Source organism: Hemiscyllium ocellatum, chromosome 9 (genome assembly GCF_020745735.1).
Source record: "Hemiscyllium ocellatum isolate sHemOce1 chromosome 9, sHemOce1.pat.X.cur, whole genome shotgun sequence".
Classification (NCBI taxonomy): Eukaryota; Metazoa; Chordata; class Chondrichthyes; order Orectolobiformes; family Hemiscylliidae; genus Hemiscyllium; species Hemiscyllium ocellatum.
Genome location: NC_083409.1, coordinates 49,782,736 through 49,800,124, shown reverse-complemented (window position 1 = coordinate 49,800,124; position 17,389 = coordinate 49,782,736). Strand labels below are relative to the sequence as shown.

Here is a 17,389-nt window from a genome sequence, read left to right as displayed (position 1 = left end):
CAAAACTGTCTGAAGGAATATTACTCTTTCGAGCCCTGATGAGTGAGTGACCAGAGACTCCTGACTCTATGCAGCTCCCCAAATGAGTTATCATGCATCCACAGGTTGCGCGGCAAAAGATAGCCCACACCCCAGAGGGCAGAGCTCAGACCCTCTGAGAACCACCAAGTGTCTGACTGAACAAGGCCAAGCCCCTGCACTGATAGTCCTTGACTGTTTGTGCTGGGACCCCCTGACAGTAGTCTGTCTCTCTTGAACTAACTGAGGCTTACTCCTTGCAGACTGAGAAATGGTCATTTGGTTAAAGCCGATGCATTATTTTTGCTGCACATGGTTCTGACATATGGAGTTGGTGTTGCATTGATCCAGCATGATGCCAGACAATGACATAGCAATCCCTGTGGCTTATCCCACTGACAACCAAGACAAGCTGCCTGGCTTTCTGTTGGAGGTAGACTGCAAAGAATGTCAGAAGTTCTGCGTGCTTGTTAGTTCTGAAGTAACCCACACTGCACAAAAAGGCATAGCAAGGCAGAAATGCTGTCAGCAGTCATGTAATTGCAAAGTGGGCGAGTAATAAGAGAGAAAGCTAAGAAACCGGAGATGCACCCAATTCCAATGCTGAAAATGGGTGCTTGTCCGAGTAGGCACAGCATTCTGGCAGCAGCATTACAATGAAAGGTGCTGGTGTGTTCCAGCATACAGCATTGTAAACTAAATAGGTTCGAGATACATCATGGTGAGGCTGGTGTGTATCTGATCAGTGGATGTTGGGAATAAGGCATGTGTGGGAAGACTGTCTCTGTCCCTGAATTATAACCCAAGGCTTTGGAGAGTGCTGTCCAAGTGGAGACCTGGAGGAGCAAGATGCAATCTATAGCTGCCCATGTTCCCAGGCTGTGAACATACCAGGAACTGTCACCACCTATCTTCTCTCCAGTGAGTGGAAGGATGGGATGCTGCATGGAAATGAGGTGGATTAATTTGTACTAATGGTATAAAAATGCTTGCAAATAATTTTATGGCTCCTCACTAGATGGATTTTGGTCTCATAATTCAAAACTTAGACAATTAATTGGACTTTTTTTTCTCAATGTCAGAATTACATTTTTCCACGTTTGACATATTTCCCCAACTGATTCACCATTGGCCAAATCATTCAGGGGTTGGGAAAATTCAGCTTGTTCACTCTGTTTTTCTACAGATGCTGAGAATATCCAGGATTTTCTGATTTCATTTTATCATAGAACTGTAGTTTCATGATGACCAAGAGCCCATTCTCCTAAAATGTTGCTATCCTTGCCTATTGTCCTCACCTATGGGGTCAGGTTTTTGGTCCATGTTCACTACTGTAAGTCATGTTTCATGCAGTGGCTCAGTGGTCAGCACTGCTGTCTCACAGCACCATGGACCTGGGTTCAATTCCAGCCTCAGGCGACTGTATGGGATTTGTACGTTCTCCCCGTGTCTGCGTGGGTTTGCTCTGGTTTCCTCCCACTGTCCAAAGATGTGCAGGTTCGGTGAATTGGCCATACTAAATTGCCAATAGCATTCAGGGATTGTGTAGGTTAGGTGCATTAATCAGGGTAAATATAGATTAATAGGGTAGGGGAATAGTTCTGGGTGTGATACTCTTTGGAGGATTTGTTGAGGCAAATGGCCTGTTTCCACACCGTAGGGATTCTATGATTCATCTGCATTCAGTTCAAATGAAACATCCAAAAAGATAAAAACAACAAAGCACAAAAAGTTTGCAAATCATTTTCAAGGCCTTTTATTATTGATTTCCACAATGTTTAAGATACAGCAAATTCTGTTATTTTAACCAGAATTCTAAACACCATCATAATATTTTTACTGTAGTCATTCTTTCAGCCCAGAATGGGTGAGGAATCTATATTGTTTGTGGTTGGTTTTGTGGCCTGTACAGGAGAAGTAAAATACAATATACAGGTTTGTAAAACCATTACCAGTTATGTTTACAATACTCAGTGTGAATAAAGGATTTGATGAAAAGAAATCAGAAATATTTCCTCTCATTATAAGTTCAGCTTTTTAGAATCTGTTTACAACTGCTCTTAAATAGTGAGCACATAGGAATTATTAAAACCTTTCTCTTACTTTTACAGTTTTATTGTTAAAAAAAATTCTGGTATAAACTTTTCTCAGAACCAAGATTGTAAACCACAGCCTCTACAATACTATGATGTACTTTGAAGCAGCTCCATCAGACCAACAATGCTAACGGTTCTGCACAGATAACGGCTGAAAGTGCACTCTCGAAGAGGTTAAACACAATGCCATTGTCGGAAGGGAAGAAATTGACCTAAGTTCTACTTCTGATTGCTATCTATTGATTTCTGCTTGTCAATATAATCATGTGGACCTTAAATGAGAGCTTAATCAGATTTGATTTTGTTGAACTTCAGGAGGGTTTAACTACAAGGCAGACTATGAAAGAAGTGAAAAGGAAGGATAACTTAGGAGATATCATTAGAGATGTTGGAATTCATGAGGGTACAAAAATAGGTTAAGGGTACTTTACCTGAATGCTTGTTGCATTTGTAACAAGGTTGGTGAGTTAACAACACAAATCATCGCAAATGAATATGATTTAGTAGCCATTACAGAGACATAGTTACAGGATAGTCCCAACTGGGAGCAGGGGTATCAGACTATTCGGAAGGAAGGACAGGAAGCCAAGGGAGGTGGTGTAACTCTGATATTCAGCGATGACATCAGGGCGATGCTGAGAGATGATATAGGTTCTGTGGAGAATAAGGTTGGATCCATTTGGGTGGAAATTAGAAATTCTAAGAAGAAAAAAATCACTGATAAGCAGAGTCTATAGGCCACAAAATAATAACATCGCATTGGGGCGAGCAATAAACAAAGAAATAACTAATGCCTGTAAAAATGGTACAGCTATTATCATGGGGGATTTTAATTTACATGTCGATTAGTCGAATCGGTCAGGGTAGGCTTGAGGAGGAGTTCATTGAGTGTGTCTGCAATAGTTTTCTTGAACAGTATGTAATGGAACTGATGAGGGAACAAGCTATCCTAGATCTGATCCTGTGTAATGAGACAGGGATAATTAATTACCTCATAGTCAGAGATCCTCTTGGAAGGAACCATCATAGTATGGTTGAATTTAAAATACAGATGGAGAGTGTGAAGATAAAATCCAATACAGGATTCTGTGCTTAAACAATGAAGACTACAATAGGATGAGGGAGGACTTGACTAAAGTAGACTGGAAATAAAGACTTTATGGTGGGAAAGTTGATGAGCAATGGAGGACTTTCAAAACAATTTTTCAAATTTCTCAGCAAAAGTATATCCCAGTGAAAAGAAAGGACTGTAAGAAAAGGGGTAATCTCTCAGGGGTGTCTAAGGAAATAAGGAAGACTATCAAATTGAAAGAGAAGGCACCCAAAGTGGCCAAGATCATCTGGAAACTGAAAGATTGGGAAAGCTTTAAACGTCAACAGAAAGCTACAAAAGAGATATAAAGAAAAGTAAGGTAGAACATGAGAAAAAACTAGCACAGAATACAAAGACAGATAGCAGAGGTTTCTGTAAGTATGTAAAACAAAAAAGAGTGACTAATGTAAACATTGATGCTTTAGAAGGATGAGAAGGGGCAGTTAGTTATGAGATATGATGAAATGGCTGAGGCATTGAACAGGTATTTTGTATCGGTCTTCACAGTGGAGGACACTAATAACGTGCCAGTAATTGACAAACAGACAAAGGTAGGGGAGGACCTGGAAACAATCGTTATTACGGAAGAGGTAGTGTTGGGCAAGTTAATGGAGCTAAGGGTAGACAAGTCTCCTGGCCGTGATTGAATGCATCCCAGGGTACTGAAACAGATGGTGGGCAAAATAGCAAGTGCACTGGTGGTAATTTTCCAAAATCTGGTGGACCCTCGGACAGTTCCAGCAGATTGGAGAACAACAAATGTGACATCACTGTTTAAAAAGAGCAGTAGACAAAATATGGGGATTGAAGACCGGTTAACTTAACCTCTGTCGTGGGGAAGATGTTTGAGTCTATTATCAAGGAAGAAATAGCAGGGCAGCTCGATAGAAATTGACCTTTTGAGCAAACGCAGCATGGGCTCATGAAGGGCAGGTCATGCTTAACTAATCTTTTAGAATTCTATGAAGACATTATGAACACAGTGAACAATGGGGACCCAGTAGATGTGGTGTACTTAGATTTCCAAAAGGCCTGCGACAAGGTGCCGCACCGAAGGTTGCAACATAAGATAAAGATGCAAGATGTTACAGGGAAAGTATTAGAATGGATAGAGGATTGGTTAATTAGTAGGAAGCCAAGAGTGGGAATAAATGAGTGCTAGTCTAGTTGGCAATCAGTGACTCCTGGTGTGCCTCAATGGTCAGTGTTGGGACTGCAATTATTCACAATGTATATAGATGATTTGGAGTTGGGGACCACGTGCAGTATGTCATCTGAAACTCAGATGAGTGGCATAGCAAAGTGAGCAGAGGACTGTGAAACCTTTCAGAGGACATAGATATTTTAAGTGAGTGGCCGAAGGTCTGGCAGATGGAATACAATGTTAATACATGTGAAGTCATCTATTTTGGTAAGAGTACGACACGGCCAGCTATCCCTAGTAGCCATACACTCAGACAACCAGGAACATGAATTTGACTGGGAAAACACTACCATCATAGGACAAGTCAGACAGAGAACAGCCAGGGAATTCCTAGAGGCATGGCATTCATCCACAAACTCCATTAACAGACACATGGATCTGGACCCCATATACAAACCACTACAGCTGAAACTGACACCCGGAAGCGGCAAGAACATCCATCAACAGACACATCGACCTGGACCCCACATACAAACTACTACAGCTGAAACTGACACCCAGAAGCGGCAAGAACAAACCACTATAAATACCGGAAGAAACATCAAAGCAGCGCTTCACAGGAGGCTCCAATAGCACTGATGATGTTCCCTAGCCAGGGAACGAAACGTTTGCAGCAAAAACTTCCAGCTCGGCGAACAGAACCACAACAACGGACACCCGAGCTACAAATCTTCAACCAGACTTTAAAGGGATTGAGGCTAAAAGCAGAGAGGTTATGTTGCAGCTGTATAAAGGTGCTGGTGAGGCCACACCTGGAGTACGGTGTGCAGTTTTGGTCTCCTCACTTGAGAAAGGATGTACTGGCACTGGAGGGAGTGCTGAGGAGATTCACAAGACTGATTCCAGAGTTGAGAAGGTTGGCTTGTGAGGAGAGGCTGAGTAGACTGGGATTATTTTCATTGGAATTTAGAAGTATGGGGGGGGGCGGGGTACCTTATAGAAACATCCAAAATTATAAAGGGAATAGATAAGATCAACACAGAGGGATGTTTCCATTAGTAGGTGAAGCTAGGACAAGAGGGTATAGTCTCAAAATTAGGGAGAACAGATTTAGGACTGAATTGAGAAGGAACGCCTTCACCTAGAGGGTCGTGAATCTATGAAATGCCCTGCCCAGTGATGTAGTTGAACAATCAAGGAATTAAGGGATATGGTGAAAGTGCGGGTAATAGGAGCTGAGGCACGAGAAGATCAGCCATTTTCTTATTGAACGATGGAGCAGGCTCAAAGGGCTGGATGGCCTACTCCTGCTTTAAGTTCTTGTGTTCTTATGTTCTTTTCCCTGGCCAAACCTGGTCAACACTTGGACAAAAGTTACATTCTCCAACTGTGAAGATTCCAATCAAAGGAGTGGTGCACAATAAAGGGGCTGCCATCTTTAGGTCGAGCTGTTAAAGTGATGTCCTGTTTGTAGCTTCAAATGGAAATAGAGACGCTGATGATTGTGGATAACTGGAACCAAATTATGGATCTGAATGTCCATTGTCTTGACAGTTCCCATGGCTCCTTTCATTATTTCAGAGATCATGTGGATTTCAGAAATACCTGTTAAGAGATCTAGAATATGAATTATAGCTATTGCCAAGTGTTAAAACTACATTTCTCAAGAACAAGAATGGTCAAAATGCTCTTTTTATATCAGCATAAAAGATCCATTTAAGCTTCTCAGTCTCCCACCATAACTATGGTGATAAATTGGCAAAAAACCTAAAAGAACAGTGTTCACTGAGAATTTGATTGCTCATGAAGTGAAAACCAGTAACTAGAATGTGAATCACTTGATAATGCATCAATGGTATTGTGAAAAGTTATTCTTCAGTAGGATATTCAGTCTGAGGTGGAAGAAACGTGTGACCTCTATCTATCAACCACATTAAAACCAGTCCAAGTATAATAAGGTCCCGTGGGATAAAAGTTAGGCATTTCGGAAAATACTGTATTTCCTCTGGTAATTAGAATGACTTTTACTTCAAATCATACAGTTATACAGCACGAACACAGAAGCTTCAGCCCAACTCATCCGTGATGACCAGACATCTCAATCGGACCTCGCCCCATTTCCCAGCCTTTGACCTCTATCCCTCTAAACCCATCCAGATGCCTTTTAAATGTTGTAATTTTACCAACCTCCACCACTTCTTCTGACAGCTCGTTTCTTACATGCACTACCCTCTGTATGAAGAAGTTGGCTCTCCAATTTTTTAAATATTTTTTTCCCCCTCACCTTAAACCTATGCCCTCTAGTTTTGGACTCCCCATCCTAGGAAAACGACCTTGGCTACTCACCCTATCCATACCCCTCATGACTTTATAAACCTATATAAAGGCCACCCCTCAGCCTCCGATGCTCCAGAGAAAAAAAGCAGCAGTCTATTCAATCTCTCCCTGTTGTTCACCCTCCAGTCCTGGTAACATTCTTGTAAATCTCTTCTGCACCCTCTCAAGTTTCACAACACACTTCCTACAGAAGGATGACCAGAATATACACTGTATCCCCAAAGGTGACCTACTAATGTCCACAACATGATATCCCAACTCCTATACTCAAAGCTTTGACCAGGAAGACACTTACCTGATGGCTTACTTCTGACTTAAGCCATTATATATTCATAAAATGCTGCTTAATGATACATTATGCCCTATCTCCACTGTTATGCTAAAAATGACAAGTATTTGAAACCTTCCATCGTACAATCGCTGTGAAGCATTCCCATAACATTCACAATAGCTTCTAACAAAGCAATGAATATATATCCTGATCAACTAACAGATTGACTGATATCTATAAATTATCCTAATCTACTCCTATCTTTACTCAGACAGATCTTGCTGATGTACAGCTTACTGGCTCCGCAATTTATAGAAATGGCCTCTTTGAAAGGACAAGTTGTGCAGGTCATTCTGCTATAACACTTTCATCAACGCAAATTCACTGTAGCACAATTGACTAATTGAGAACACTGTTTCTAAATACGAACTTTTAAAACATGCATTGGCTACAACACGATTACTGCAACAAAGATTTAAGCGCTGTTTCTGAAGTGTGATTTTTTAAAAATAAGATGGGGTTGCACAAGGGCGTAACCAGCGCATTATAGAAGAACTGGCTGTATGTAAGAGGGAGAGTGGGAGGAATGGTCACTGCTTATCTTTCTATTTCATAAAGATGTATCTTTAATGGTGTTCAATGCTTCCGAAAGAGTTTACATGGAAATCTCTGTCGGGAGACCACATTTTTATTTTACACTGTTTTTTTTTGACATGCATTGCAGGAAGCTTGTTGGTCAGCAAATAGGGTGAGGGGAGAAGCACAGGTGTGGCCGGGGCTGAGGCATTTGGTTTGTAGATAGGCACAGTACTGCGCTGAGCAACTGCAGCTGACAGAAGAAAACAAAGTTCTCCCTACTGAACAAAACATTTCAGTGAAGTAAAACAGGGAGGGTAAAGCCAACCACAAAATAGGAAAATCCCTGAAATGGTAAGTTACATTCATTTTATTCTGTTTTAGTGGAAAAGATTCTGAAAATATAAAGTAGGAATTAAAATAAATGTGGGAACATAAAGAAATATTTTAATGAGTTAAAATGTTGAGCAGAAAACATGCAGTCTGGGTCAACTAGTCTGTGAACTGTCATAAAGCACATTTCATCTTGAATAAGAAAAAGACTAGAGATTTGAAAACATTGAATGTAGTTGTAATGTGTTTAAAATGTTTGAATGCACAGCATAATGAATAATATTTTGACAAAGATATTTGCACTAAAATGGCATTTAACATTATAAAGGAGTTCATCAGATCACCTCACAGAACCACTGCTTGTTTATGAGCAGTGGTTAATTTTCTTAGAAAAGAGACGAGAAGTATACGAAGTCTGAAGTAAAGAAACGTATTCAGTTGTGCTAGGTTGCTGGATTTTTGTGATACAGTTATAATGAAAGCAATCAGTCAGATTTACTTGGAAATAAAAAAAGTGACAAGATACAGGAGTCAACAGCTAAAATAAAAGTGCCAACACATTGTTGCTGTGATATTACATTCACGGATTATTCAATACTACACTGTAATTGATGTATGAACTAGTATTCTATCAGGTGACATATTTAGGATGTACAAAATTGAAATACTCACCCCCCTAGCTGTCCAAAAATTGGATCATAAGTTGACTGAGAATTGAACAAAGAAGCACAGTAATCAGGGGAGGTTGATTTATTTCAAACTAATGCTTGTCACTCCTGAGACTCCCATCAAAAGGAAAACTTGAATTTATACAGCACCTTTCATGACCTCAGGATGTTCCAAAGTGTTTTACAGCCAGCTGAGTACAGTAATAACTGCATTTCAAAAATTAATGTGAAAAGTTCAGTATGTTCCACAAACACTAACATAAAAATAACTGGGTAACTTGCTTATGCAAAATCATGGAGGTTCATATCCATCCAAAAATCATCAGCCTTCAGATCATATTAAGCAAGGTAGAGGTTCAAGTATTGAGTTAACAAATGAACAGATAAATCATCAAATTGAATAATGCAAAGCAATACATGGTGATACAAAAATACAAAACTTTGCTACATGGCTAATGGAGGGAGGGAACTAGAAAGCAGCAAAATTCTGATAAACTTGTATAGATCCTTGACTCAATCAAACCTCGAGCACTGTGAAGAGTTTGAATTTCTATCTAAAGGATGCAAAAAATATTTACAAGTATCATATTAGAACTGAAAATTTATGTTGATGAAGAAAGAAAAGGGAAGACAAAGTGATCACCTGAGGTTTTCAAATCTGTGAAAGAGGTTCATAGGATAGAATGCTTTAACTTATGGGTGAGACTGAAACTAGGGGCAATATTGGATCATTCATAATATGTCCAAAAGAGAATTGAGAGAAACATCCTTACAAGAGAGTTGTTAGAAAGTGAAACTCAGACTCCAAGGAATATTTGAGCCAAATAGCATGTGAGGGGGAGATTGGTAAACTCATGAAGGAGAAAGGACCAGGAAAATGTGTTCATATTGTTGGATGATGAAGGTTGGGGTAATCTGTGCGTGAAGCATAAACATTGACAAAGACCAGTTGGGACAAATGATCTATTTCTGTGCTAGAAATGCTTTGCAGTAGTTTTTTTTAAATAAGAAATTGTATGGAAGTACATAAAGCAGAAAGGAAAAGTTATGTAGTTTAGTATATTACTAATTATTTGTGCAGTGATAGAGCAGCTGTTGGAAAGTTGCCCAATTAGACATTAAATTTAAACTTTAACTGTGACATTGGTAATAAATCATTCATAAGGAAAGCATGCACAAATGGTTATTGCCCTTACAGAAAAGAGGAAAACTATTCAGAGAAGAATACAAGAATAGTTCCATGTTTAAGTCATTCAGAAAGGGCTAAGAAATAATATCCATAATATTACAGCAAAACTTTAAAGTTTGGATATTGGGCTGTGGTGGACATGTTTCAGTTAGATTCAAGTTTTTAAAAGAAGGTTAAATGATTTGATTTATAAAGTGTTACATTGTACTAAGGATCTGAGTTTTGCTGTAAAAATACTAGCTTCCTATTTATGAATTGAAAACATTAATGTAGATGAGTCATTGAATCCCTGCACTGTGGAAAGAGGCCATTTGGCTCATCGAGTCTGCACTCTCTCTCGGAAAAGCATCTCACCCATACTACATATTTATGCCTGACTAATCCACCTACTCTGCATATCCCTGCACACAATGGGCAATTTAGCATGGCCAATCCAACTAACCTGCACGTCATTGGACTGTGGGAGGAAACACACACACACACAGGGAGAACATGCAAATGCCACACAGACAGTCACCTGAGGCTGGGATTGAACCTGGATTTCTAGTGCTGTGAGGCTGCAGCAATAACCACTGAACCACCATGCCACCTTGAGTGTACAATGACTTGGCATGAATGGATTAACATCTTCGCTAAAATAATGATCAAAGGAATGACATGCAAAAATATTGATGTTACCAATATCACAACCTTTACATGATTCATGAAATAGCTAAGTACCTTGCAAATAGTAGCTCAGTTGCTGCATTCAAACAGAATTGGATGAACAAACTGCACAGCCGCAAGGTTTGATATAGGCAAGAGACAGTACAAAGAGGGTGTGATTTGAACCTTTTTTTCTGCAAGCATTGGAAAAATACTGAAAGCAAAGTAGAATAAAAATAATAGGGGAGCGTGGGGCAGTTGGACTAGTTTTGGATTGCTGTCACAAAAACTCTGTCCAGACACCACACCCTTACATCTTTCTATGCTGAAACCTCCTGTGGTTCTATGAAAAAGAGGTGCGAATGGGTGGAGCCATTGTTATGACATGAGTAGTGGCAGAGTCTTTACAGTTACATATATATTAGATTTTTAACATTTCATTAAAAACAATTCCTTGGCGGAACTGATATTAGCTTTTCTGTAAGAAATGTCCATATCTAAAGTGTACAGACTCTGTAATTTGATGTGTAGACTGCACATATTATTTACATCAAAAATATAATTTTTGTTTTCTTTCATTAGGGCATTTATGTGGAATTTTGTGCTGAACAAAAACATTATCCAGTTCAGAAGAGGATTGTCCACATTTGGCTTTTAATTCTGCTTCATGGTAAGGCTTTATTCTCCTGTCTTTCTGAAAGGACTTTAATGCCAGTGTAAGAACAATGTTTTAGGAACAAGAAAAGGCTTGTAAACAACAATGAAGTCCTTTTTCAATTGAGCAGCTCTGCTTTTCCTGCTTTCTCAACTCGGCCCATCCTGCAATCACTTCTGTCTTCTTTTTAAAGCATCTAGTTGTTTTTTTTATATAAACAAAATAACTGTGGATGTTGTCAATGTGAAATAAAATAGCAAATGTTGGAAAGTCAGGCAGCATCTGTGGTGAGAGAAACCTAAGCATAGATTTTGGTTCAGTGTTCATCAGAACTAAAACAAAAGAACTTCCTCTAACTGAACAAAACAGTGAAGGTAAACACATGGTAAGCTTTTCGAGGAGAAAGTGAGGACAGCAGATGCTGGAGATGAGAGCTGAAAATGTGTTGCTGGAAAAGCGCAGCAGGTCAGGCAGCGCAGGAGAATCGACGTTTCGGGCATAAGCCCTTCTTCAGGAATGAGGAGAGTGTGTCCAGCAGGCTAAGATAAAAGTTCGGGAGGAGGGACTTGGGGGAGGGACGTTGGAGATGCGATAGGTGGAAGGAGGTCAAGGTGAGGGTGATAGGCTGGAGTGGGGTGGGGCCGGAGAGGTCAGGAAGAAGATTGCGGGTTAGAAAGGCGGTGCTTATGGTAGGCACATGGTGGGCTCTTACTCACCCAGCTTCTTTGTCCAACTTGGAGACAGTGAGGACTACAGAAGCTGGAGAGTCAGAGTCAAAAAGTGTGGTCCTGGAAAAGCTCAGCATTTCAGGCAGTATCCAAGGAGCAGGAGAGTCAATGTTTGAGCATAAGCCCTTTATCAGGATTGTCAGGGCTTATGCCTGAAACATCAATTTTCTTGCTTCTTGAATGCTGCCATACTTGCTGTGCTTTTCCAGAACCACACTTTTTGACTGTGTCCAGCTTGACTCACATTTTGCTTCTTTCTCACAGCAGATGTGTGATACACCTTTAAAAGACGTGCGCATGATGGTATAATGCTCTCAGTCTCCATTGTATCAAGCTCTGATCTTGCAGCATGCCATGCTGAAGGAAACATACTGCAGTATCTCCAAATTGTAGCATTTGAGACTGGGCGTGCAAGTGCTTGTGATTGTAATGTACATGTGCAGATACCCGGTGCTGCAATAGAAGTTTGTTTCATTCTTCATTGTCATGTAATCCACATCGCATCCTTATATTATGGGAACTAACATAGGAATCACAATGTGAAAGTGGAAGAGAATCAATACACCATGTTATTTTCCTGATCATGTCTTGCCTCATCCATTCCAATTTCCTGACTCTGATATATCTCCCACCTTTCTCCTTTATTCGAATTCTCTGCTCAATGATCTGACCATTAGGGCTGGATTTGATGATGCTGGCAGGAATCTCATCCCTGACTGTCCAGTCACAGGATATTCTGTTTTAGTGAAAGCCAATCACATTAAGTGCCACTCAAGCATTTATACGGGACAGCAGCGGGACTGGGCCTTCTCTGAAATCTAAGACCCTGGAGGTAAGTAGTCTGCCCACTGACCAATCAGAGGCTGACAATTGTATTGAACAGCAGCACCACTGATGATTCAGTGGCTATTTCTGGTACTACACCCACCTGAGCCACAGTGCAGAGCTGAATGATGTTGAGAGGAGAGTTGTGAGATGGAGATCGTAGGGAAGGAGCTTAAAGCAGGAATGGGGGTCAGCAGCAAGAGCTGGGTGTGTTTGTCCAAGCTACTACCTTCCCCTCTCCCCCCACTACCGGGTCACATGATCAGAGACTGAAAGTCTTTGAAAGAAAGGCCCTGTCTGGGAGGGCCCCACACAAATTTGCTAATTCATGCTCCCCATATGGTGACCTAACTACCCAGTGCTAGTTTAATAAATGGGATGAGGTCTTGAATATTAATTGCCCATGTATGCACCTCAGTTGACGGGGGAATACTAAGGCCATCCACAGGCCATGGATCTAATCAAGGGAAAGCAGAGAGGACTGATTAAATATCCACCCTGCAACCAAACTCAACACAAGGCAAAGCAGTAGATTTTGCACAAAGAGGTTACAGTAACTTTGTCTTTCCGTCTTCTTCAAATTACTGGAATTGCCCAGATATTCACTGTGTCAATGTTCTTTTTGCTTGACTTGTTCAGACAAGATAAGCTCTACACAAAAAGAATGGAAAGGGCAGAGAAGATATACATGTCTGGCTAAATTCGGGAGGACAGACTCGAAATGTTAACTCTTTCCATAGCTTCTGTCAGACCTGCTGAATTTCTCCATCAATTTCTGCTTTTGTTTCTGATCTCCAACATCCACAGTTTTTTGTTTTATTTTGGCGAGAGAGAGAGAGACAAGGTTGTCAGAGAGACTATGGTTTCAGTTAACATGGTCATGAGCTGGACAGAATATTAACCCCCCTCTCAGCCAATCAGCTATGTTCCGTTTTAAAGTGAGTGTTCTCATCACCATGTCCGGGGATATCAGGTCTGAAATTAACAGGTTCTGAAGAAGGGTCACAGGACTCAAAATATTAACTCTGTCTCAACCTCCACTGGTGCTGCCCGACCTGGTGAGTTTCTCCACCAATTTTTGTTTCTACTTGCTTGAAATTAGCCTGTGTTATAGTTAATCTGACATTACGGTGAACAATCAAAAACGTAAATGAGAATCAAAAATGAAAATAGACGATGTTGGAAGTAAGATTTACAAGTCCCCACAGAGAGGAAAGCTAGCTCACACCTTTATATCAGAATTGGAAGATAAGAGATGGTCTAACAGTCCTCTTTCAGATTTACTTCTAAAGGAGGTGCTTGCAATCAAAATATTAACCAGCTTTTTCACTTTCTGGCTGCTGATGAATCTCTGGTGTATTTCTAATACTTTCTGTTATATTACCAAGAGAATCTGTTGTCTTCCCAGAACTAACAGCTTGGGAAGGGGTTCAGAGCTGGAACTACAGCTATTCAACAACAGATATGACATGGCCCGATGCCAGAAACTACTGCCAACATTTCTTCACTGACCTCGTTGCAATTCAGAACCGTGAAGAAATTAACCATCTGAATACGGTGATACCGAGGAACCCAACTTACTACTGGATTGGAATAAGAAAGATTAATAATGTTTGGACCTGGGTTGGAACTAACAAAACACTGGATGAAGAGGCAGAAAACTGGGCTGCAGGTGAACCAACTCCTGGTGCTGAAGATTGTGTAGAAATTTATATAAAGAGAGCAACAGATGCAGGAAGGTGGAATAATGATCCCTGTCTGGAAAGATCAAAACGAGCATTATGCTATTTAGGTAAGATAATTTTGTCAACTTCTGGGTAGAATGTATTTTGGGGTAAGTGGCCCAGGTGAGTGAAAAAAAAAGAGGTAATTTTAAAAGTTTGGTATTTAAAATGATGCTAATTTAAGAATTTGGGTGATGAAGGAGTCTTGTGGTTGCTGCAATTCACCTACCACTGTGCGTCGATGGTGAAGGGAGTGAATATTGAAGGCAGGAATTGAACTGCAAAATTAAGTTAGCTGCTTTGTCCTGGATGGTGTCAAGATTCCTGAGTGTTGTTGGAGCTGCTCCCATCCAGGCAAGTGGGAGTATTCTATCACACTCCTGACTTGTGCCTTGTAGGTTGTGGATAGGATTTCAGGAGTTGGGGGGTGAATTAATTGCTGCAGAATTCCTAGATTCTGTTCTGCTCTTTTAGCCACAGTATATAAATGGCTGGTCCAGTTCAGTTTATGGTCAGGTAAACACCAAGACTTTGATAATGGGGTTTCAATTGCAAAGAGACATAGTTAGTTTGTAATATGTTGGAGTTGGCCATTGCCTGGTACTAAGTTGTGCATACTTACTTAATTCTTACCAGCCCAAGCCTGGATGTTGTCCATATTTTGCTGCATATGGACATAACTTCAGGATCTGATGAATAACGAATATTGCTAAGTATTATGCAGTCATTAGTGAATAACTGCACTTTGGAGCTTAAAATGGGTAAAAGATCATTGATGAAGCAGCTAAAGGCGTTTGAGCCCAGGAGATTATACTTAGGAACTCCCGTAGGGATGACCTGGTATTGATAGAATTGATCTGAACATTAACAATCCCTGTTTGTTTGACATGATACTATGTGATTTGATGGGGTCTGGAGTCAATGTCATCGCTGCAACTCCACCCACACCCATGCTGCCTCCAGGTCCATGTGTATCTCCCATACACCTTCCATGTCCAATAATATTTCCCATAAACTATTTGCCATACCCCTTCAATGTCCACTCATATTTCCAATGTTATCTCCATACTCCATCATACCCATTCGCCCAGTAACCGTGAATAATTATAAACCAATGCAGGAAATCTTCAAAAGTATTTGTAAAGGTTTTTAAAAAATTTAATCACTCATTTATACTCTGCTTGAAAACATTGTTCATCTCAAGAGCTTATAAAACTGTCAATAAAACATAAAAGCATTCAAGCTCCTTTTGAATAAACACTGTCTTTCTTTGGTGTTCGTCAAAATAAATAAACTCATAAAGACCGAACTGTAAGATCTCTGAGAACTGTTAAACTAATACCAGCCACCATGCGCAGTTACGCAAACAAACAGATGGCCATTATTGTAGAATGCAGAAAAGCATGACCAATAGTTAAGGTATTCGAATACTGTACTGGTGAACACACACAATTTCAGTCAATTTGATGATCCTTAACCTTTCAAGAAGAGAGTGCTGAGATCTGTCACTGCATTTGAAACATGCCTAACATATCACAGACCATTGCGTTATAACTTCTGAAGTTAGAAATTTCAGTTAAATGGTTCTCAACCCCACCACAGGCTCCCACCACACAGCCATGACTTGTCAAAGTGCAGCTAGAAGCATCAACCCAGTTGTTCCAACAATGATCTTTTTTCCCGGTTTAAGCTCTGAAGTGCGTTTGTTCACTAATGACTGCATAGTGCTTATGAATTTGTTATTCATCAGATACTGAGTTACTGAATTCCACTACTGCAAAGCATGAGGTTCAGTCACTTATCCATTTATTGTGGAAGGATTAGAACTAATGTCTGCTGATGCACCTGATCCAGCTTCTGATTACCTGAGTCCCTGAGCTATCGGTGGCTCATGACCATACATAAAAAGAATAACTTGGAATTTATTAGTAAAAAATAAATAAATCCACACAATAAAATCTCAGACAATGGAATATCTTGCTCTTGTTCAATATTTTGAGATATCCAATGTCCTTGGTGCAATTGACACTGTATGCCAAAACTCAGAACTCTCAGATTAGCCACTCTCTCCCTTGTAAGAAAACCATTTGCTATTCTGAGATCTCTGTTTACTGTCGTGTCTGAGAATGGGGTTACATGGCAGGAATGCTAGCTATCCTTCGACGCAGTGTTCTCTGACCTGAGCATGGTCCTTGTCAGACTTCCCTGATTTAGTTCAGTTGCTGATCGAGTCGTGGTTGTTAATAATGTAAACATTTTCACTTTTTCAATGAAAATATCATCTTGCTGTACAGACCTTGTGACAAAGGGATGTGTGACAAAGCCTCTATGTTTTTCAGGAACATACACTGTCTTTGTATTAAATTTCATCACCTTCGTCTAAATCGTTGTACTCATACAGATATTTTGTTACCTCCTCAGATTTGAAGTCATGAAGGTTTGTGATTTGTCTCTCTCTTGAAGTGAAAACCAACAACATGATCCACAAAATGTTTTTTATGTCACGAAAATTGCTTCCTCTTTCACCACATGCCTCTGTTCAGTTTCTGTCAGTGAATGGGATACATGTGAAACTTGAAAGGATTCAGAAAAGATTAACAAGGATGTTGCCAGGGTTGGAGGATTTGAGCTTCAGGGAGAGGCTGAATAGTTTGGGGCTGTTTTCCCTGGAGCTTCGGAAGCTGAGGGGTGATATTATAGAGGTTTACAAAATTGAGGGGTAAATAGACAAAGTCCTTGTCCCTGGGGTCAGGGAGTCCAAAACTAGAGGGCATAGGTTTAGGGTGAGAGGGGAAAGATATAAAAGAGGCCTACGGGGCAACTTTTTCACACAGAGAGTGGCACGTGTTCCAAAGTTCCAAAACAATGCAACAGCCTATAAAACAGTAATTGCTGCTCCTGGAATTTGAGGAAATCAATTCCGACACCTAAAATGCCTCAAAAAAGGAACAGCTGTTACAGCCAGAAATTCTTCCCGTCCTCTATCCTCTGCCACTTTGTTATGTTTTATGGCACTGTGCAGGATAAATTGAGGACCTTAATTGCCAATTAATCAGGCAGTTAAGGGCCTCAATTAGTCTAAGGATG

The 17,389-nt window shown here is 40.3% G+C and overlaps 1 protein-coding gene across 2 annotated transcripts in view; it reads left to right on the top strand.

Annotated features, from left to right (window-relative positions):
* The first annotated feature begins 7,783 nt into the window (after positions 1-7,783).
* Positions 7,784-17,389, top strand: part of LOC132819023 (P-selectin-like) — a 29,129-nt gene continuing 19,523 nt past the window's right edge. For both annotated transcript variants that reach the window (XM_060830277.1, XM_060830276.1), the window contains exons 1-3: positions 7,784-7,889; positions 10,953-11,040; positions 13,987-14,370. In XM_060830277.1, coding sequence (XP_060686260.1) covers positions 7,887-7,889; positions 10,953-11,040; positions 13,987-14,370 — 475 coding nt within the window. In that variant the 5' untranslated portion in view covers positions 7,784-7,886. The remainder of the gene's footprint in view (positions 7,890-10,952; positions 11,041-13,986; positions 14,371-17,389) is intronic.